Raw genomic sequence first — 23,181 nt, forward strand, 5'->3', positions numbered from 1 at the left:
GATCATGACAAAATCTGAACAGACTCCTCATTTGCACAGAAGCTAAATAACTATATTAAATCTTATTTTAAGAGTTTCCTTTTACCTTTGCTTCGTAACCATTAACAACTTCTGCTTTATCTGTCCTCCAGCCCCAGAATCCGGATTTAGTTCTGATAAAAAGTGAACACCACAAATTTCTACATGTACAATATGCCATTCAGATTTATCCCTGCAGCCTTTATAGTTTTTCCCCAGCTTACGTTAGTGAAGGACACTTGGAAATTATGGTCGGATTTTCCACAAAAGGATGTTATCAATGACAGACGGCTTAAGCATCCCCCTGCCCCGCTCCCACACTTTTTAATTAATTTGCCTCACCCCCGGCACAGAAAGCCTCCATTCTTGGCTTCTTTACAAAAACTGCCAGCATAGGCAACAAAGGTGGTGACATTTACTGGACAGCTGTCCTAAAGAAGTGAGTGAAGATGACCAGTGTCCAAGGGCTTGCTGCAGGTGGTATCTGGGTCAGACCATTTATCTGGGTCAGCTTAACGATGGGCACGGATACCAGTGGCTCTGTCCCCCTAAGTCGCCGCATCTCAGTTGAGGAATTCTTAGAACAAGGAGGTGCAGACCGTCCTGCTCCTTGGGAGAGAGCGGGTGGGACATGGACTCATCACTGTGGCGAGCTGCTTGGAGAACCCCTAATGCTCGCAAACGGCGTGGGAGTCGCGCATTTGATCAGGTTTGGTGCAGCAGGGGAAAAATTTTAAAAGCAGTTTTTCAGCCAGCCGAGCCGTTGGTCCCAGCTCAGTGGAACTGCTTTTAAAGTAGCCCAGCATTCCAGCAGCAGCTGCAGCATTGGTGGAGTGCCCGAAAACCCAGTTATTCCACTCAACACACTCCTGGGAAAAAAATGTATTTAGGAACCAAGAGCAGCCAAGGGGCTTTTTCTTTTCCAAAGCAGCTCACCCTGGGAAATGCTGCCACGTGTCAGGGAGCCCTGACCAGAGGGCCGCTTTGTCTAGGACATCACATCCTGGCTGCACTATGACTGCTGCGCTTGGCCCTGTGCAGGGCAACTGCCAGCCTTCTGCTCTGACCCTGGAGGGAAGTGGGGCATTACGCAGGGAACTCCAGGAACAGTGGCAGGTTAGCCAAGTCACAAAGAAGGTATGCGATTGTTTGCTTATTGCGTTTCCAGTTTGCTTTTCTTCTAATGAGATTTGCTAAATGAAATTAGGTCAGATGAGGTATAAAGAATTCCATGTGTGTATTATAGCCCATCGGAGAAAGGAGGGATCAGAGCTGCCATTTTCCTATTAGCTGTCCACGATTAGTGCACCATGACCCATGGAGGGAAAGAAAAGAATCCTAAAAGGATTACACAAACCAACTGACATTTCGGAAACAAAATAACCCTGGGGTGCAGGTGACTAGGGACCACACCCGACTGATTAATAACCCAGAGTCCCCTTTTAGTCATTGATAATTGAAAATCGAGATACTCCTTTTGGTTCACAAACAAATTCAGTCTTCCCTTTCTTGTCTTTCACTAAGTCACTTATACTTCGGCATGGGAAATAATCCTTTTTCTGACACAGTCGTCCGAGGTCCCAAAGGATGACTAGGTCTGCTCCACTTCATCCTTCACGTGTGCTGAGAAAACGGAGCTGCACTTTTCTCCCGGGAACCACTACGCTCCTCACTCACCTCCCTCTGCTCTGTGAGCAATTCTGGCTGGTTCACTTCCTTTTCCATTCCCACTCTCTGACAGTTTAGGGTTTGGGTTATTTTTATTTTTTAAATTAAGGAATTTATTTTGGTAGTGTATTTTGGTAATGATGCGACACACTGACTTCCATCCAGTAGAGGCCTCTCCTTTGGGGTAACCTGAGCAAGTACTAACCCAGAGAGCAGCATCCACTAGTCAGGCACCAATTACTTCACAGAGTTCTTCCATTACTCCGCCATCTTGACCAGAAGTCTTCTGACAGTTTAGTTTTTAAAGTCAATGCCTACACCCTAGTTTAAAACCAAGATTCTAATAACTCCTTGGCCCTTGATAAGATAATAGGAGAACACCCAGCTTCCCTCTCTTGCCGTTTTCATCTCTGCCTGTCTCCACTGAGACCACCATACCAAAGGCTACTTAGCAGGCGCTGTGGCTTGGAGGCTGCTACACAATTTGGAGACAGGCTCTGATGATGGCAGGGAATGTTTTCTTTAAGGTGGACAGAGCATAATCTTTCAGAGAAGAGAAAAACCAAAACTGCAACTAGAGGGTATATATTAAAAGGCCAAAAATTCATGCAGGAAGGGTATTAATTTGCAAGCATCAAGCCCCAAGTAACAGACTAGAAGAAAGAAATGGATGAAAATGACTATCATAATATAAGAGAGTCACACCTTCCAAATTCAGCCCACGAACACTCGCACCTCTGGTAAGAAATAGGAATGCACTCTTTCCTACCAGCAAAACCTCACACCTGAGTGGCTCAAATCCTAGCTTGATGCATGAGCAGCTCACTGATCACATAATTTAATTGAGCACCAGACACAAAAAAGCTGTCTTCCAGAAATTCTCTCAGCAACCCACTGTCAGTTGCAAAAGGAGGGTTAGCTTGAACGGTTTGAAAACCCTGTGACCATACAAATACAAAATGTTAGTCCGCAGGACAAATGGAATGTGCCCTCATTTCCCATCTACACTCAGTGGGTAACAGCCAGGAACCATCACACTCACTTCGTAAATTACATTTAAGAACAAACAATGACTCTAGCAACTTTGCTGATGAATCACAGGGAACAGTGGCTCTTCTGATGACATCTTAGAGCTGTGGACTTAAGAGACTTCATCTTAGATTCACGCCGTTTTTCCTTTCAGCTGAGAAACAGAAACCTAGAGAGATGAAGCCACTTGCCCAAAGCCGATGTTAGTAGCCCTGCCGATGACACTCGGTTCTTTCAATTCTTGTCCCTACTGCTGGGCAGTGACAGTGAGGGCAGGCTCCTCTACCTTCCAGCTTTGCAAACCGAGCCCTAAGCTGAAGTGCCTTCCCTTCCTGCAGAGGCATTCGCTGAAGCCTGGATGTGTCTTTCCCAGCCCCTGCCAGCTAAAGCCATTGTTAGTCCCTCAACCTTGTTATCCCTGGAAGACAACAGCTGTCACCTGCGAGGAGACTGGCGATGGGGCACTGGCCCTGCCTCAGGGGGGTACCACTACCACAGTAGCAACATACCCGGTGTTTTGGGTTTCTCTTCTGCTACAAATACCTTAATTCCACAGCTCAATCTAAATTAAAGCAAAAGGGCACTTAATAAGTCTTATGTGTGACTAAACAGAAAACTTGCAGTTTTAGTTTATGTGGTGCTGAAGCGAGCACAAAACTTGCAGTTTTATTGATAAATTTTATATTGAAAACAAAGAAAACAAGAAAAAGAGAGGACAGTTAGTATATTTATTAAGAGCAAAGAAAGACTAAATCCAGGATAATCTTCCACGTTAGCTCACGTTATGCTGCTTTGGTTTAAGAGAGCTGGATGTGACATCCTAGGCAAACACTCAGGGCTCTCACAGATTCCCTGGGCTCAGCGTGTTCCATAGCGGAAACACTTAGGCTAACGGCAGGGCCAGCCTCTGCTTCCCTTACAAAGGCCCTCTCGCCTCTCAGCCCAGAGGCAGATGACCAGAGAGTGTTCTCATTCAGGTTAACAGACACGCAGACCTCTCCAGAGGTTTCTTCAGGTTAGGGTCTGGCATACAACGGAAACCTCTTCAGACTCTTGCTCTACACTATTAGGCCTCACGGTAGGGGAGCTGGGGAGAGAGGACCACATTTAACTACACAAATGTGAATTTGACCAATATCAGTATGACCACATTCAATACTGGATCAATTCCAGCTTGTGGAAACCCAAAGCTCTGTGGTTTGGGACTAGGAAGTCTTGTGGATCCCCAAACACCAAAACAAAAATAAAATTCAAGTAAAATCCGTTAGAAAGGGCCCATAAAAGAATATGAAAACATTTCTCCAAGACTTAACCAAGGTGCTATAAAGATGATATATGATGGAGAATGTCAGCTATGGTTTCTATTTGGTTAGAGCACAGATCAACTTTCAAACCCACTAGTGCTTCAACTGCCGTATTAGAAAAATCCCAATCCACCCATAATTTCCAATCAATATATACATGCCACTAAAGATGGCAGTAAAAGGATGAGACATTAAAATGCAGAACCTAAACTCGTACCTTTCAAAAGCAATATTTTTAGTATCAAGGTTGGTGTTAATGACTGGGCTTGTGAGCCGCCTCTCAATTTCCCTGCTTGTTGGCTTCATCAAGTCCAGACTGAGGCGCTCCATTTCCTGGGAAAGATCAAAGTGTTCAGTGGTGACCACTTTGTCATCGTGGTTGACTTCCATCAGCTCCGCCCAGTTGTCTGTTAATGGAAACAAGGGCATAACTAAGCACAATGCAAGAAAGAGGCAAAAACAGGAAAGTGTCAGCTGTTAAAATACATCATCTTTCTAATCCCCACCCCAGGTGCCATCTGATAAAAGACTACTGATGATCAATTACCTACATGCACAGGAATGATCTGGCCAGCTTTCCAAACTCATAGACTCTGGGCCATCTTCCCCAAAATGCAGACTTTAAAACAATTTGCATTCTTTGTGAGTAACACATTTCTCTGGGTACTTTTTAAAATACATGATTACATAATATAAATTATTTATGCACAACATCGGGTAAGCCATGCCATTTCTCACCCTCCATTAGAAGGGTCATGCCTGATTGTGAATGGCACATAAAAAGATACAAGACAGAGTCTTGAACTCAAAGGCTCAAGGACGTGAGACAGACACATGTCAAGAGGGTAACAGTGTTGGGTGGTAAATGATATACCCAAAAGAACGACATAGACAAATAAGATACAAGAATCGAGAGATGACTCATTAATAAAAACAACAAAATATCCCAGAAAGAAACAGATACGGCACGTGACTGTGGACGCACTTTGATGGTTATAAATCACTCTGTGACTCAGCATGAGCAGTGGTTACTACAATGGCATCACTCACCTTCTCCCTTAAATATAAAACTACGCCTCCCTCTTATCCAGCTCATGTTCTCAAATCCCAGCAATGTGATATCGACACGCAGTTTGGCACCACTTTTCCAAATGCGACAGACATCATTCGGACATATTCTGGAAACCAAGGGCACTGGAGAAGAGAAGCACACTACTGAGAAAAAAACCCGAGGCCGAGCGGAACACCCCGATCCTGGAAGCCAGGATTCTGACTTGAACGAAAGCACCGGAGGTTGGGCAAGGTGGTGACCGTCATACAGAACTGGACTTGGCTCCCACACTTTGATATAAGAAGTTTTAAAAAATAAAAATGGAAAAAGTACAGATCTATGTCTTGTCCAGAGAGAACGCTAAATGAATTTCCCAAGAGTATTCTCAGTCTCCAAATGAACCCCTCGCCGAGTGCACTGGGGGCTAGGGTATGTCCATCTGGCCTTTCTCATTCACATCTGCCACTCGTGCCATATGGCTGCGGCCTATCCGCCGGATATTAAGGGCAGTCCTATCCACCCTTCAAAATATCAAATGTCTAAAATGTGCTGCTTTTTAACAAAACCTGAAATCAAAGTGATTACTTGCATTATGAAGAAAAATTCATTAGTTTCACAGAAGAATCTGAAGTTCTCTTCTTTTATCTCTCTACTTTTTACTTCATTTAAATGTTTCATCACAAATATGACTTCTTGCCTGAAAGGGAAGTCTGGAAGTGAAAATGACTGAAAACTCGGAGTTAGGAGCCATTGTTACCGATCTACAAGAAATAAAAGTAGAATATCTACAAAAATTATTGTCAGTCAATTGCCTTACATAAGATTTTGGAGAAATACATCCATTTTGTAAAAAACAAGGCTATTCCAATATTCATCTCCTCTTTTTCCTTAGAATAACAAGTTTAAAAGAATCAAGTTGAACCACATAAGGAAATGAGTAACTAAATCACGGCAAATCTATTCACTAAAATATTACCCTTTTAACAATAATACGGATGTCAGCTATAAGTGACAAAAGAGACGAAAATGTCTATATGTTGTATTTATGGATGTTTGGGAGAAAAAGTCCTATGTGTGGGGGAAAAAGACTGGAAAACACCCAAAGCATTAATGGTAGCTGTGCTTAAGTGGGGTCATTGGTGACAATTTTTCCTTACTCTCATCTATGCATTTCCTAGACTTAAAACATGTAACTTTATAAAGGAAAAAAATGAACCAAAATTCAGGCTAAATAAATTTGGAAAAAGAAATAAATTATAAACCCACAGCCACTCACCCCAGCTGGTGAATTCCCATTTCATTTGCACATAGAAATCCGGAGTCTGAAGGACAAAAGTTTAAAAGAAATTACCCTTGGCTCTATTAACTAAACACAAACATAGTAAAGGTTAACAGGGCTTTTTTAAAGTGGGGGAGGGGGAGAGAACAAGAGAAGAAACATAAATTGCAAACCCGTCAAAATAAATGCTTATTTTATACGCAGGCTGTCATTTGATCTTGATATAAAATGTCTAGACAGTTAATAAAGTTAACTGAAAGCAACAAGGTCAGAGAGGGATAAAAATCGAATCTGATTTAGGGGCTCAGTCAGGTCTCTAACAGTAACAGGAAGATGAGCCTGGGAGGATGGGCTTAAGGGCAGCCACGCAATGTGGTAACAGGCTGTTCTAAGTAAAGAGAAAAAAACGTCAATCCATTTATTCTACGGGGAACTCGAGTGTAAGAGGCTTTGTTTCTGGGAAAGGGTTCATATTTATCAGACCACTCTGTGAAGCAAAAAGAGGCAGCTAGAGAGCGCTTCCCCAAGAAGTGGCTATTTCCTTTCCTTAACAGAAGCCTTTCGCTCCCACTTTCCTCTTAAACCATTTAGAATTTGGCTTTTTGAAGTTTTACACCACCATATCAGCCCGGTTTTAAGATGATTTTTCTGCCCTACCATGAATTCTTACTTTTATTTCCCCCCCATTCTTCCGCCTTCCCCCACCTCCAGTTCTAGCTGTCGTTTGTCAGTGTAGTTGTGTAGGACATAGGACACAGCTCCCTGGCCCATGCTGGTGTGATGAGCCTTGCACACCACTCCCCCCCCAGGTAGTTGGTCGAGGTCATCGGTTGGCCGTGGTCATTGGTTGGCTGCTTACAGCAACTCACGGCAGCTCTCGCCAGCTGCCGGCCACTCACGATGGCTGCCGGCCACTCATGTTGGCCACCAGCAGCTCATGGCAGCCCAGCTCCAGGGAGAGCCATTGTTCACAATCTTAGCTGTAGAGGGTGCAGCTCACTGGCCCATGTGGGAATCGAACCAGCGACCTCGGCGTTAGGAACACAGTGCTCCAACTGCCTGGGCGACTGGGCCGGCCATGAATTCTTGATAGAAGGTTCTTGGAGAGCTACTTCATTTAAGTACCATCCTACTTAATTCCAACCGTTACCATTCAAGAAGAGACTTGCTAGAAATTCCATGTGTTTTTCTGCTCCCTACCACCTCTAAGGTTTTGCCAGGGTTTTTACAGAAGCGAAGGGCAGAAAGACTAAGAATCTACCACAGAGTAAAAGCAGCCAGAATTCCAATGAAGAGCGAAGACACTCTCCAAGGGCAGTGGATAAGAAAGGCGGGCATGTTATAAGGAGACAAAATGTCAACAACAGCCTCTGATGCCACTAAGCACACCGCTCATTTATGGGTGGTCTGTAACTTCAAGCAGAAAATACAATTCCATGCAGTTTATTGTTGTGGATCCATACAGGTAAAAAAAAAAAAAAAAAGGAAAATCTTTCACATTGAGGTTTTTAAGTGAGCAGTGGCTCCATGTTAAATAAGTCATTTTCTGTTTTGTCAAATGGACAAATGATGTATTTAGCTCCTCATGCAGTAAGTTAGATAAGAAAACAATAAATCCATCAGATCGTTGTACACTAAAACACACACTTATTTTAAAAACAATGCATATAACTATTTCATATGTCATGGAAGGTTTCTTTGTAGTCCCTGGAAAATTTATATCTCAGGCAGGATTTAGTTTGAGTGTCATAGAAATATTTCTTTAAAAGAGTGCTCAGGTAACGAGTAGTGATTATCTTACTTCTAGCAAAATTATTCCTTTTCTCAACAGAACTGTTAATTTTTCTCAAGAAATGTGTTTTGACTAAAGTTGTAAATCTGATTTATCTAGCAAATATCTTTGGAGATATTTTGGGGAGCTCACTTCTGTGTTTAAATTGACATGAAAATTGAACCACTGTTATTCTCCTGTCCTGGGAATATTACAGGTGATTGACCTGGGAATATTACAGGTGATTGACTGATAAGATGGTTTTTGCAGGCACCATAACAAAGATTACCTAAAGAACGGCAACCATCATCCAAAACAATCCATGAGCCTAGAAGTACAATTATTTAAGAAAGTTGTCTGAGTGTCACAGAGCCCATACACTTTAATTCACAGGACAGATTAAACTGCCCCAAAGCCAAAAACTGTAAATAAATCAAGGCAATGAATTAAAAGTCGCAAAATACTGATGTCTAGAAGTGACAGAAGTGGTGAGAAGTTGCACACAGACCTCTGAATCTCAACAGGCCCTGAAAATCCCTGTCTGATGCCCATCACAATCTCCCCAAAATGACCTATGCTCAGGATGCTACTTTTAAGAAATCAGGCACCTAGACAAATTAATTGTTTAAATGTCCATTTGTCTTAGTTCTAAATTTTAAACAGCACTTAAAAGGGTAAGTTTAGTGACCTAGAAACATAATTTGTGAAGGGCCTCACACATCTAACAAAGCAGAAAGACAAGAAATAATGCTATTTAGTATCCAATATATTGTATTCACAATTCATAAACTCTTGAGGAAGCCACAGAAGAATGTCAACCTGTATCTCCAGCTATCGTATCAGCATCTAACTCAAATGATGGCAATGCCACGTTTTTATGGATACCTCGAGAATTTTTTGGAGCAGCTCAGGAACTCCTTCGAGGGCCATGGATGTGTTGTGGTAATCTCTATGTTGAAGAACTGTGTACACCATCTCGGGGTCGCCAGTGCTCACGGCCTCGTGTAAAACTGGAAAACAAAAAGGTGAAATTTAATCACCTAGTATTCTCAGACTTTCTGACACATTCCAAAGTCAGTCTGAAAAATATCTACATAAATCAAAATATCTATATAAATCAAAGACCAACATTTTCTTCTGAGAGGGAGAGGTTGCAGTCCCACGTTATCATGTATGACCGTGACTTCTTATTGCTAGCTCTTAAATGAATGAAAAGAGAATGAAACCGAGCATCTTAGGTTCTTGGTCAAACCTTTCCATCCTCCCCTCATCTCTCTTTCTTATCACTGGTTCTGAAATCCCGACATCTTCAGAGAGCTGGCTTTAACTATGTGATCACACAACTGTGCTGACTTATAGACCGGGCAGGCAGGGCTTGTGCCTGTGTATACCCTGGCTCAGGAACCCAAAATTACTCTGAACAACAGGAACAGAGCTCCAAAAAAGTGAAATGCCAGGATTTCACTGGAAAAGGCTACTTCTAGGCCTTCTAGGCCTAATTAAGAATTACGTCATAATTTCTTTTTGATTGTGTCCATCCTGATGGATTCACTGGAGTTACCATCACATTCCTCAGGGGAAATCTGGCCTCCACACTTGTGCGTGGTGAGAAATGTTTGCACTGAGAGCTGCTTTCTAGAGGAGGAGTCTACCCAGAGCTTTTGGCCCAGGACACAATTCGGGCCATTGTGCCACAGATCACCCAGCCGCATCTGGGGCTCTCATCTCCTCACCCAGCCCCTCGTCCCAAGAGAGAAAGGCTTAAGATAAAGAAGACTCTGAGCACAGTGATGATTGGACTGGTCTTTTATTTGGAGAGAGTAACCGAAATGAAAAGCTTTCAATGATTTTTAAAAGCATACTTGCCTGTCCAGCCCTCACGATTTTCTTTTGTAACATCTGCTTTATGTCGGAGCAAGACTCGAGCAGATTCCAAATGTCCCAAAGAAACAGCAAGATGCAATAAGGTTCGACCTCGGGGATCCATAGCCTCCACATTCTGTAAAATAAACACTGGCGTTTATATAATTGGATGTATTATATAAAAAAATGTGGTGATGTGTCGGAGAGATAGTATCAGTATAAAAGGAGAAAACAGTATTTACACATTAATGACAGCAATACATGGAAAAATGAATGCTTGCATGTGTGCATGGTAGAAATATGAATTTGGGGGGGCTATAAAGATGATAGTTACTGAGTTCCTTTTTTATACAGTTAAGTATCTAATAAATACATGCTGGCGCTAAGCCTCAGATCATTGAACACAGTCTTTAAGTTCTCAACTGCACTCAAATTAAGTCTAGATAAAGAGAGGGGCTTTCATGAAATGCACCACCCCTCAGGACACGGAAGGTGGGGGATTTCTTAAGCACATATCAGCATTCAAGTCTACAGCAGGAAGTGCAGGCCTTTAACGAAAACTGAAAGTACAGAAGATAATTTGGGTCAGAATAAAATTACATTCTCTAGCTGAATTCCCACCAAAACATCACTCTCGTTATTGTGTACTGAGTTCCAAGTGGCCTGAAGTAGCAGCATGGCGGGTCCTACAGACAATAAGCATGACCCACCCGGAGTGTGTATGGACATACTCATAGCTAAACAGAAGAACACACAGACGCCATCAGTCCTGTTTCCCCTCAGGGGTTTTCTTCCTCGTGCTAGACGTACCCACGTAGCGTTTCCTCTCCATTCCTATTCTGGCCCTCCTTCCAGCACCTGCACTGGTGCGAGCTCAGTCTGAATGGCTGGGCCCAGCCTTCCAAAGACAGCTCTGAATGCACGTTCTTCTAAGGATACAGTAAACTGCTGTAGGACTTTCGGAATATAAAAACTTTTAGTGCCATAATACTTCTTAGAAAATGTGCTTTGTTTTGATTTGAGATGCTAGTTGTTGTGTAGGCATTAACTCCAAAGATAACCAGAATGTTCCACTTATTGGCCACAGGGAAGGAAGGTAAGCAGGGTAAACTACTCTGGGCAAAATACTATCCAACCGTTACTGAACCTTCCTGTTTTGCTAAGTGTATCATGGCTATCGTGCGATGAAGAGAGGAACTGTTACTGTGGAATAAAAGAAGTGATTGAAGACATTTCTGCTAAGTGAACACACGTCCTCCTGGACCAGTCCCAGGCCTTAGTGTTCGCTCAGGCATTAAAATACCAATATGTCTCCTCAAACAGGGCCCACACCACCTCCTAGAATTCCCTGACTTTTCTCAAGGGTATGGCTGTCCATCTCACCAAAGAGATCGAGAATTCCAAAGGGTAGGATCTAGGTCTTACTATTTCTTCTGCCACTCTAGTCTCTAATTTGCATTAAATCATTGTTTCGTTTTGTTTTGTTTTAAAGGAATATGACTAAAACCTATGAACTTAGTTGAAGTTTAGCAAGAAAGAAATAATTAGCAAATTTATTATCTTCTTACACATCTGTTATATAAACTGTCTTCTTTACGTAACAAGTCCAAATTACAGGGAAGGTGCCAGGTTTAGCATACAGCCTGATATAAAGGAGAGGCTTAACAATATTTACCACACAAAAGGGGAAACTACTTACTGCAATTCACACCTCAGAACAGAACTAACATCTCAGATTAAGGATTAACACTCAAGCTCATGGGCAACCATTAGATATGATGTTTAAAACCAAACCCAAGTACATTAAGTTGCTGACTTTTTTCTATTTTGGACAACAGGGAAAACTATATGTATATGAGCCATAGCTGCACACTTTGCATGGCTAATTGTAACTCTTCTGAGTCTCCTGTACCTCTCTCATTTGAAAGAAGAGAGTAAGAATGTTATGTTGTGGTGATGACATAATTAAAAACATTGGATGAATAAAGATTAGAGTGGAAATTAGTGAGATAGAGGATATAAAAATCAATAGAGAAAAATCAGCAAAACCAAAAGTTGGGTCTTGGAAAATAGCAACGAAATTGACAAACTTTCAGCTTGACTGACCAAGAAAGAAAAGCGAGAAGACTCAAGTTACCAAAATTAGAAATGAAAGTGGGGATATTACTACCAACTCTACAGAAATAAAAAGTATTATAAAGGAATACTATGAACAACTGTTTGTGCACTATTTAGAGAACTTAGATGAAATGCACATATTCCTAAACAGACAAATTAACTTCTGACAAACTAACAAAACTGACTTAAGAAAAATAAAAATCTGAATAAATTTATACCAAAGATTGAATCGGTAATTGTAAAATGTTCCAGGACAAAAACTCAGGCCCAGATTATTTCACTGGTGAATTCTACCAAAGTTTCAAAGAATTAATGTAATTCTTCACAAACTCTTCCATTAAGAAAAAAAATAAATAAAAAAGAGGAAGGAGAACGTCCCAGCTCATTTTATGAGCCCAAATTATCCTGAAGACAAACACATCATTAAAAAAAAAAAAAAAGAAAACTTCAGACCAATATCTCTTATGAATATAGATGCAAAAATCCCCAACAATATATTAGCAATGCAAATTCAGCAACATATAAAAGGGGGTACCATACAGTATGATCAAGTGAGATTTACCCCATGAATGCATACGTACTTTAACATCTGATCATCAATTAATGCAATCCATTATATCGATGGAATAAAATAAGATTAAAAAACACACGATCACCTCAATGGATGCGCACTGTGGTCTGAATGTTTGTGTCCCCCCCAAATTCATCGTTCCCCAATGATGATGACATTAGGAAGTGGGGTCTTCGGGAATTGCTGAGGTCATGAGGATGGAGCCCTCATAAACGAAGTCAGGGATTAGTGCCTTTATAAAAAAGGCCTCACTGAGGATACAGTGAGAAGGCATCTGCTATGAAGCAGGATGAGAGCCCTCACCAGTCACCACACCAAATTTGCTGGCACCATCATCTCAGACTTCCAGCCTCTGGAGTTGTGAGAAATAAGTTTTATTGTTTATAAACTACCCAGTCTGTAGTATTTTGTTACAGCAGCCCAAACTAAGACAATGCAGAAAAAGAATGTGACAAAATCCAACACCACTTCATGATTTAAAAAAAAGGCAAAAACAACAACCACCACCACTAAACAAAGCAGGAATAGAAGGGAGCTTGCTCAAAGAGTATCTGTCTATGAAAAACCCACAGCTAACATCATACTTATGGCGAAAGACTGGATGCTTTCCCTCTAAGATCAGGAACAAGACACAGATGTTCTCTTTAGTCACTTCTACCCAACATTGTCCTAGACGTTCTAACCAGGGTAATAAGGCAAGCATAAGAAATAAAAGGCATCCAAATTGGAAAGGAAGACGTAAAACTATCTCTATTCACAGATGACATCTCACATATAAAAAAAATCCTACAGAATCCATTAAAAAACTTTGAGAACAAATAAACAAGTTCAGCAAGGTTGCAGAATATAAGATCAATATACAAAAGTCAATTGTAAATCTATACACTTGAAACAAACAACTCAAAAATGAAATTAAGAAAACAATTCCATTTGTAATAGCATCAAAAAGAATAAAACTCAAAAATAAATAACACAAGACATGCAAAACTGACAGTCTGAAAATTATAAGGCATTGTTAAAAGCAACAAAGATCCAAATAGATGGAAAAACATCCCATGTTCATAGATCAGAAGACTTAACATTTAAGATGTCAATACTCCCCAAACTGAGCTATAGAGGCAACGCACTCAGTATCAAAATTCCAGCTGGCTTTTTGCAGAAAGTGACAAGCTGATCTTAAAATTCATAAGGAAATGCAAAGAATCCAGAATAGCCAAATCATCTTTTAAATTTTAAAAAAGTTCGAGGACTCACTCTTCCAAATTTCAACACTTACCACACAAAGTTATCGCAAACAAGACAATGTGGTACTGGCATAAGGATAGGCTTATAAATTAATAGAATATAATTTAGAATCCAGAAATAAACCGGTCAACTGACCATTTATGGCCAACTGATCTTCAACAATGGTGCCATAATAATTCAATGGGGAAGTATAATCTTTTCAACAAATGGTGTTCAAGCAACTGGATATTCATACACAAAAGAATGAAGTTTTGTATATACCATATATTGAAGTTAGCTCAAAATTTGTCATAAACCCAAATGTAACAGCTGAAACACTAAAACTCTTGTAAGAAACATAGGAGTACTTCTTTATGACCTTGAGTTAGGCAAAGCTTTATTAGATACAACACCAAAAGCATGAGACAAAAGAAAAATTCAGAAAAATTGCACTTCATTAAAATTGAATACTTTTGTACTTCAAATGATACCATAAAGAAAGGAAAAAGACAACTCACAAAATTGGGAGAAAATATTTGCAATTCATGTATCAAATAAGAGGCTAGTATCCAGACTATATGAAGAACTACTCAAGAATAAAAAGACAAATGACCCAATTTAAATAGACAAATGATTTGAAGAGACATGTCTTCAAAGAAGATAAGCAAATGGACAATATGCACGACGGTGCTCAGCATCTCTAAGCACGAGGGAAACGCAAATCAAAACCACAATGAGATACCACTTCACACCCACTAGGATGGCTACAATCAAAAGACGGACAATAACAAGTGTTGACAAGAAAGTAGAGCAACTGGAACCCTCATACACTGCTGGTGGGGATGTAAAGTGGTACAACCAATTTGAAAAACCGGTTGGTAATACCTCAAAAAGCTAAACATAGAGTGACCCAGCAATTCCTCTCATAGGCATTTACCTAAGAAAAATAAAAACATACAACCATACAAAAACATATATACAAATGTGCATAGCAATGTTATTCATAACAGCCAAAAAGCGAGGGAAAAAACAAATGTCCGTCAACTGGTAAATGGATAAACAAAATGTGTATACATATATATGCAATGGGATATTATTCAACCATAAAAAGGAATGAAATGCTGACAGGTGCCACAACATGGATGAACTTGAAAAACATCATGTTAAGAAGCCAGACACAAAAGGCCACATATTGTCCGATTCCATTTATAAGAAATGGCCAGAATAAGCAAATCTACTGAGACAACAAGTAGGTTAACGGTTGCCTGGGGCTGAAGGGGTTGGGGGAAATGGGGAGTAACTAAGGGGTATAGGGACAATAAAAATGTCCTGGAATTGAATGGTGACGATTGTTGCACAACTCAGTGAATATACTAAAAACCACTGAATAACATACTTTAATGGATGAATTGTATGATAAGTTAATTATATCTCAATAAAGATATTTTTAAAAAAACAATATATACATGTGTTTTATGTAATACATAAAACTAACGTATCATCTATATACTGTCTGATGAGTTACTGAATTTCTCTTGAGCTTCAGTTTGCTCCCTTGTAAAATGAGAGCAGTGAAAAAAACCTACCTTACAGAGTTCTTACAAGGGTCAAAGTACAATGCCTAAGCCCATAGTAAGCACTAAGAAGAATTCGCTCTTATTATCATACACCCACACTGTGTAGTTTCATATAAGCTGTCACTTTCTTCCTAAAAAGGATCTGTTCAAATTTCATTAGTTAATAGTAGGGCTTAGGGGCTTCAACAAACGATACCAGTTCAGTAAGCAAGAGTTTTCAGAATTTCACTGGAATTCACTTTTGAGGCAGATCATTTTTTTTCTTTCTTCAGTCATGAGCTGTACCACATTAAAAGTACCCACCCCTTTTAACTATACTAGTGCCTCCCCCCAAAAAAGAAATGAGATTTCTCACTTCTCCTTCCTAGTTGCTAATTTAAGTCCACCAACTTTTCTTGCTCAAAGCCTCCTTTTCCATCCTGCTGTCCTTGGAGGCAGGAAAAGGCTGAACTTTGAGTGCAGGCTGTAGAGACAGACAACAGGCCCACTTCGCCAGGTCCCTCACTAGCCTAGGGTGAATTACTCAACCCTCCAGTGAGCTGGGACCTAGCATGAAGTAAGAGCTTCATAAACTACCACTGTTACCTCTTGAGGGGCCCTCGGGCAATCACTCTCATTCCTGTGCATTCTCAGACTGCCTTGGTCCTCTGTGGCTGTGGCCTGAACTGGTTCCCCCATTCCACGTCAGAGGGGGAAAGGTCTCTACAGGCCCGGCTCCCTAGGTGAGCCTGAGCCACTGAGGGCCGACAGGGAGCACCTGAGAGTTGGCTCCAGGCTCTTACCTGGGATGCTTGGCCCCTGGCTCATGGCAGGCCTCCAGCCAACAGGCACTGACTTGAATGTGTGCCCAGTGGCCTCACCCAGCCTTGCTGCAGGCTGGGGTGAGCACCGCAGGGTGGTTCCCTGTCGGGCTCCAAGTATTGCTGCTGCCTAGACCCTCTTCCTCTTGCCTGGGTTTTGTGCTTTCACCTGACGGTCTCTAAGCGGGGACTGCCACTCTGTACCCCACTCAGTCCCAGGGTTTTCCCTCCCCTGTCTAAGGTGCGCTGACTGACCTTTGTGTTTGTCCCTTAAGTTTTCATTCATTCTCTCGGCATCGGTAAGAAGGCCAATGATGTTTAACAGACCTCTCTCACTAAATGACAAATGGCATAACCATAACGCAAATCATTTCAATTGTACCAACCAACTTCAAGGCCCCACTGAACAGTAAAGACATTAGAGCCGATGGGTTAAGAGGCACTTAATAAAATGCCTCTGCTGAGCAAAAGTTGAAGGCTAGAAACAATCACAGTTGACAAAGTTACATAAACAGCCAACTCCAGCCATTAGCAAAAGGGAGGGGAGGGGAGAGCTGACTCACATACACTCAGAAACACGGACTTATCCGCTTCATCTGGATGAACTTGATTCTTTCTGTGCTGCTGTTCCTAGAACAAAATAAAATTCTTACAGCTACCAGGATGCCTGCTTAAGTCTCACTCGTGGGTTGGAAAGAATGAAGGAAAGGACAGCCGAAACTTACTGGCAAACAAAACATTAAATGAAACAGCTGGTTTTATTACTGGGGTAAGTAGGAACTGTTTGTTTTTAATTACACAATCAATCTGTATTCCTTGTAGAAAAACTGGAACATACATAAAAGAAACTAAATATGCATGATCATAATAGTAACAGCAGCAACTATGGTAAATGGTATTGCACCCGTTAACTATGTGCCTGCATTTTCAGATCGGTTCTCTGCCTTATTTTCCACAATCCTGAAATGGAGGCACTTTTACTGAAAGAAGCAGAGTGGAAGGGTTAAGAATATAAGAATAGGACAGAGTTCAACTTTCTGGGTTCACATCCTTGTTCAGCCACTGGCTAAGTGTGCAACTGAGCCTCTCCACTCAGTTGCCTAACCTGTAAAATGGGAATCATAACAGCCTACACTCAGAAGATTGGTGTGAGAATTAAATCTAAAACTGCACATAAAAATTTCAGCACAGAGCCTGGCAAAATAGTAAGGTTTCAGTGTTACTTGCCTCATTTTTACAAGTGATAAAACAATTCAGCAAGGGAAAATAACACACCTATTCAAACAACTTAATCAGCATTAGTACCAGCCATTAACCCAACTGCCTCCAACTCACAGAAGTAGGTAGCTATTTCATAACCAACAGAGGATCTCAATAAATAGGAAAGCGACAAAATATTTTCTGCCACGTATTTTAATAACATCAATTATCAACCTCTTGACCCTGAACCAGTTACATAATTTGCTGGGCCCAGTAAAAAATGAAAATGCAAGGCACCTGATTCAAAAAAATAATTATGAATTGCAAGACAGTAACAGTAGAGCATTAAACCAAGTAGGAGCCCCCCAGTGTAGGTAGCCCTTAAAACCAGCTTGCGTCTGGATGTTACAGATTGAAATTGGATTGCACGGTCACGACAGTCAAGCTTCCATGGTCAAGACGTTCTTTATGAATACATTTCAACTATCTCTTTCCCAAAAGGAACAGGTATACTGTGAAATGATCTAGGGATAACCAATAACCAAGTCAAAACCAAGTAACAGCAAGTATGAATATTCCTCCTTGACAGTTCAAAGCATTAAGAACCAATTTACTCCAGAAAAATCGACTGCAAAATTGAAATTCTCTAATCACAAGTGTCCTTAATGATTTTCAAGGTAAAAGGCTCTGAGAAATTTCAATGAACACTTTTATCGCAGCTTGCAGAAAAAAGGAGATCATTCAACTATGCCACATTTTGGATTCTAAACCAGGCCTTCCTTCTTATCAAATAAGCTTTTCTATAAATAAAAAATGCATTTCATTTAAACTCTTTTCTTCACCTCCAATAACTAGGAAACCTGCTGTTTTTAGAAATCGGTATTGAAAGAGTGTGTGGTTTAATGATGAAAATGAACCTCTCTGTCAAATGGGATGTCAGTTCTGTACTTTGTACTTTAATCTTGATATTTCGCAAGAAGCTGGGTGGCCTGATACTGAGGAAGTGCAGATGCAAAAAGCAGCAGACCTGAAAACCAGGACTGTCCAGTTATTTTTAAAACGTCCAAGGTGAGTGAGACTTAGAGTTAAGAGCCAAATGATGGTCTCCCTCTGAGCCACGTCTACTAACAGAAAGGGAATTAAATAATCAGGAATACTAGGATGAATCCTTTACTCTGGGGGCACGATCTAATTAAGACCAATGACTCTGACAATAAAAGTTTATTCTCTCTGGATGGAGGATTTAAATGAAAAAAGAACGACTTCTGACTTCCAGTGGGTGCTCAACAGATTTAACAGAAACATGGCGAGGTGTACGAACACGCTTAGTAGTAACCTTGCATCAAACAGGATGACGCTGGCTTTGCTCAATGTTCGCCAACCGAAAGAAAACCAATGCTCCCTTTTCCCCCTAAAATGTCTTGACAATTAGAGTGTCCATTTGGAGCCATTTAAAAAACCAGAACTTCAGCACACAGGATAAAATGCCGTCAACGAGAACAATTATACCAAATAACTACAAATCCTCATCCTAACTGCTAAGTCTGTTAGCTTGTAACTGGAAGGGCCAATCATTCCCAGAATTGTTGAGATGCCTTGAAAGCAGGGTTTCTCAAGGAAAACACTGACGCTTGGGGGCAGATAATTCTGGGTTGTGAGGGGCTACCTTGCACATTGTAGAATGCTGAGCAGCATTCCCTCGCCTCTACCACTAGATCCCAGGGGCACCCACTCCCCACTTGTAACAACCAAAATTGTCTACACGCATTACCATTTGGAGGGGCGAGGAGTCAACATCACCTCCCACAGAGAACCACTGCTTTAAAGAGATGGCAATAAATAAAAGACAAGGCATCAAAGCACTGTAGAACAGAAAGGGATTTTAAGGATCCAGGGCACCAAGGGATTCTCAAACTTTGGTACCTGTGCGTCCGCCTCCCCGGGCCAGAGAGGGAAAATGCCTTGCCCAAGGTCACAGGACGAGTTAGGACCTGGACTCCCAAGGCCACCAAGACCTGCCTTACAAAAAGGGTGCACGGGGTGAGAGGTGAGTGCTGTTCTCACCTCTTGGGAGAGGCAGTGGCACCTAACTGGTGCAGACGGCGCACTCTGGAACAAGCCGGCCACAGTTAAAACCCCAACTGGGGATTTAATAAGAGGGCGACCTTGCACGAGGCACTTCACCTCTGAGCGACTCAGTTTCCTTCTCTGTCAAATGTAATAATAACACTACTATCTCCTAAGATTGTTGGCCAGGCAAGAAGAGATAATGTCAGAAGGCCCTCCGCACGGGGCCTGGCACACAGTCAGCACTTCATCTATGTTCCATTATTCTTGCTGCCCCGAGACTGCAGAATTGAAGGGGTCAGCGGAGCGCCGAGGAGAGAGGGAGGCAGATGGGCTCCGGGAGGCGAAGCGACCTCGGATTTCCCCTCCTCCCTCACCCGGGCGGGACCCCCGCCCCGCCCCGCCCCTCACCTGGCCCCGCAACTCCTTCTCCAGCTGCCGGTAGTCGTTGTTCCAGACCAGGAGGTGCAAAGGGAAGTGGCCACTGGCGTCGCGGACCGAGGACATGGCGAGGAGGCCGCAGCCGGGCCCTCACCGCCCGCTTGCCAAGCCTCAGCCCCCGCGGGGTCTCCGGCACCCGCCCGCCCGGCCGCCGGCGAGCGAAAGAACAAGGCGAACGAGCGAGGGGCGCAGAACGCGGCCGAGCGGCCTCGTGGGCCAAGTGCGGGGTGTGCGGGAGTCGGGGGTCCGCGGGCTGGGTCGGGGACCCGGTCGGCCGCGCCCACCCCGCGCCCCGCCGCGCTCCCGCCGGCGCTGACAGCTACCGAACCGACTTCTGCCGGCGGAACTGCCCCAAACAGGGAAGTGCCGGGAGCGAACCACCACACGCCGCGGCGGGGAGGAGACAGGGCCAGCCACCGGGCCCGGGGTCCGCCCGATCCCACCCACCTCCAACTCCACACTGGGACACACAGTGTGATCGACCAGAAAAGCGCTGAAATTATTTCCTTTAACCCAGGATCTGAACAGGGAAAACTCAGTCTGCCGTCACCAGCCCCTTTCCCCTGCTCCATTAACCTCACATGGTTCTGTCCACAACTGGGCCTCTTCCAACAGCTCGGCGGTCAGGGGGTGACAACAAGGCCTGGGCAAAACCATTCCAGCTACTGACTCCCTTGCAGCCTTTTTGGACCTGGGCAGAGGCTTCCATGATTGGTCAGAAGCCATTTTGGAAATGGGCAACACCGAACAATTTTAAAAGCGGGACTATAAACCCTGGCGAAGTGGCATTAAATAGTTGCATTATATGGAGGTAGTTCTTTCTTATGGTTTCTCGGGGAAGGGCATTTTGAACCAGATAATTATTTCTATGGGGGTTGTCCTGTGCTTTGTAGGACATTCAGCAGCATCCCTGGCTTTTCTACCCACTGGATGCCAGTAGCCCTACCCAAAAAATGTCTACAGACATTGCCAGTTATTCCCTAGAGGAGAAAAATCATCCCCAGTTGAGAACCACTGTTCTAGCTGAACTCCAAAATAGGTTATGATTCAGTTACTTATGGTGGTGGTTTATTCCACATATGAGTGTCATTTATTTTTGAAGCTAACCTCTTGAATTTCGGTTATGGCTGAAAGGACTAATAGAGAATTCCCAGACTTGACCACAGCTTACAAGTATAAAGCTCATTCTTTGAGTTTCAACCTAAGACTCTATAGCTCCTTGATTCAATGAAGAACCAAGTCAATTTACAGCTACTCACCAGCCTGAGCTTTCTGCACACCTGTCTACGACTAGACCACATATCTGGGTGAAGTTATTTAATGCCTCCTGAAAGCTTACCCTCTGCCTTCCTTGCTTGTGCACATCCAGCTTTTCAGATGCCTGCAACAACAGCTGCTCAAGAATCCTGGATTAATCCATTCTCTACACATGCTGAGTCCAGAAGATTTGTGAGTCTGCAAACCAAAATAGGATGCAGGAGCATGGGGATGGCATCCAGACGCTCTGTGGATGTGTGGGAATTATGTGGTTATGCACACACCACGTTTATCAAAATGGAGACATGGACAAAAGACCAGAGCTTCTGAGACCCCTTCCAGGACTTTCTATCCTTTCAGGAGTCTCGTGCAACTTAACCTTCTTCCTCGTTATTGTCTCATGGTTATTGAACATCTCTTATCCATTGGTTGGAAAGCTCCACAATGGCTGCTTACCAGAGCACCAAAAGTCAAAACAGTACCTAGCCCATAATACGCATCCAATATTTGCTGAATGAAGCTCATAGTTGTGTTTCCCTATGAGGAATAAGTGAAGAAAACAAGACGAAATCAGTATAACTCTGCTGACTTAAAGTGGAGTCTGTGTAGTCAAGGTGACAAAATTGGTTTGGACCATATGAGCTGACTCATAAGGAATAGATTTTATTTTACTTTAACTTGCCTAAGGACTTAAACCATTGAACTTTTCAGTTATGCATAGATAATCCTCTGAAGGACTAAGGAAAGAACGTTCACATGTCCGTACCTCCTGACAATCATTATGCAGACCACCTAACATATGGAAGGTCACCGTCTCAGACCAATCCAGAAGCTAAGAACGCAAGACTTATTCTTCGCAAGAATGTATTTTTTTTTTATAAGAACCATGAACTTTTATCTTCAGAACATTCTGGGTGTTACCTGGTAGTATTTTCAATTTGCAAATCCTAATACCTTTGAATAAATCTTTGTCGTGTATTTGTAGTCAAAGCCTCCTGACTCTTTTATGCTGGGTTGACACACATAACACACACAATAAATATTCATTCGCATTAGGACCACATCTCTTCTCTCCTCCACACTGATTAAACTTATCTCATTGCGTTTATCTCACAACGTCCTATAAATTACTCTATCTTATCTATTCCTATTTTCTAAAAAGTGATTATAAAATAATAGTAATACCAAATACCAATAATAACAGGAGCTGTTATTATTGAAGACTTACAATGGGGCAGGCACACCACACCTTTCTGTAAATTATTACATTTGTCCTTATCTAGATAGTAAATATTTAGCTTTGCAGGTCATATATGAGTTTTATTGAATATTCTTCTTCCTTTTTCTCTTCCTATTTTTCTTCTTCACAAACCTTTAAAATTGTAAAAGTCATTCTTAGGAAGCAGGCCATACAAAAGCAAATTGAGGGGTAGAGGGAGATAACACATTATCTCCGTTTTGCGGATGATACTAAAACTGCAGCCTAAAGAAGCATCTAACATTTTTATTTTACTTATTTTTTATTGTAGGTCTATTGCAGTAGAATGTAAGCTCCACAAGGACAGGATTTTTCTCTCTTTGCTCACTGCTGTTTCTCTAGTGCCTGGAACAGTGTGTGGAACATAGCAGGTGCTCAATAAATATTTGTTGAATAAAGGAATGACTACACGGCTTAACTTGGCCAAAATTATACTGTGTGATTTGACTATTAGTTGCCTCAGTCATGTTGTGACTGCGTAGTCTGGTCATTAGGTTTTGCTGTTTGCGCTGGTATCAATCGGTGTTGGGACAAAGCGAATCTCTTCTAGGGAGGGAGACCCACACTCTAGATTGACAAGTATGACACAAGCTGTTGGGGCACATATCTGCCCTCACTCAAGATGGAGATAAGGCAGCGGTACCTTTCCGGTCACATGACTGCCGGACGCCGACAGGCGCCTCCC

The 23,181-nt window shown here is 42.2% G+C and overlaps 1 protein-coding gene across 1 annotated transcript in view; it reads right to left on the reverse strand.

Annotated features, from left to right (window-relative positions):
* Positions 1-20,334, reverse strand: part of ANKRD13A (ankyrin repeat domain 13A) — a 30,344-nt gene extending 10,010 nt beyond the window's left edge. The window contains exons 1-7 of the mRNA XM_081037709.1: positions 19,952-20,334; positions 9,987-10,119; positions 9,006-9,130; positions 6,347-6,392; positions 5,070-5,213; positions 4,237-4,426; positions 86-152 (exon numbers count right to left, since the gene is read on the reverse strand). Coding sequence (XP_080893835.1) covers positions 86-152; positions 4,237-4,426; positions 5,070-5,213; positions 6,347-6,392; positions 9,006-9,130; positions 9,987-10,119; positions 19,952-20,047 — 801 coding nt within the window. The 5' untranslated portion in view covers positions 20,048-20,334. The remainder of the gene's footprint in view (positions 1-85; positions 153-4,236; positions 4,427-5,069; positions 5,214-6,346; positions 6,393-9,005; positions 9,131-9,986; positions 10,120-19,951) is intronic.
* Between the last annotated feature and the right edge of the window lie 2,847 nt (positions 20,335-23,181).

Source organism: Rhinolophus hipposideros (assembly GCF_964194185.1).
Source record: "Rhinolophus hipposideros genome assembly, chromosome: 24".
Lineage (NCBI taxonomy): Eukaryota > Metazoa > Chordata > Mammalia > Chiroptera > Rhinolophidae > Rhinolophus > Rhinolophus hipposideros.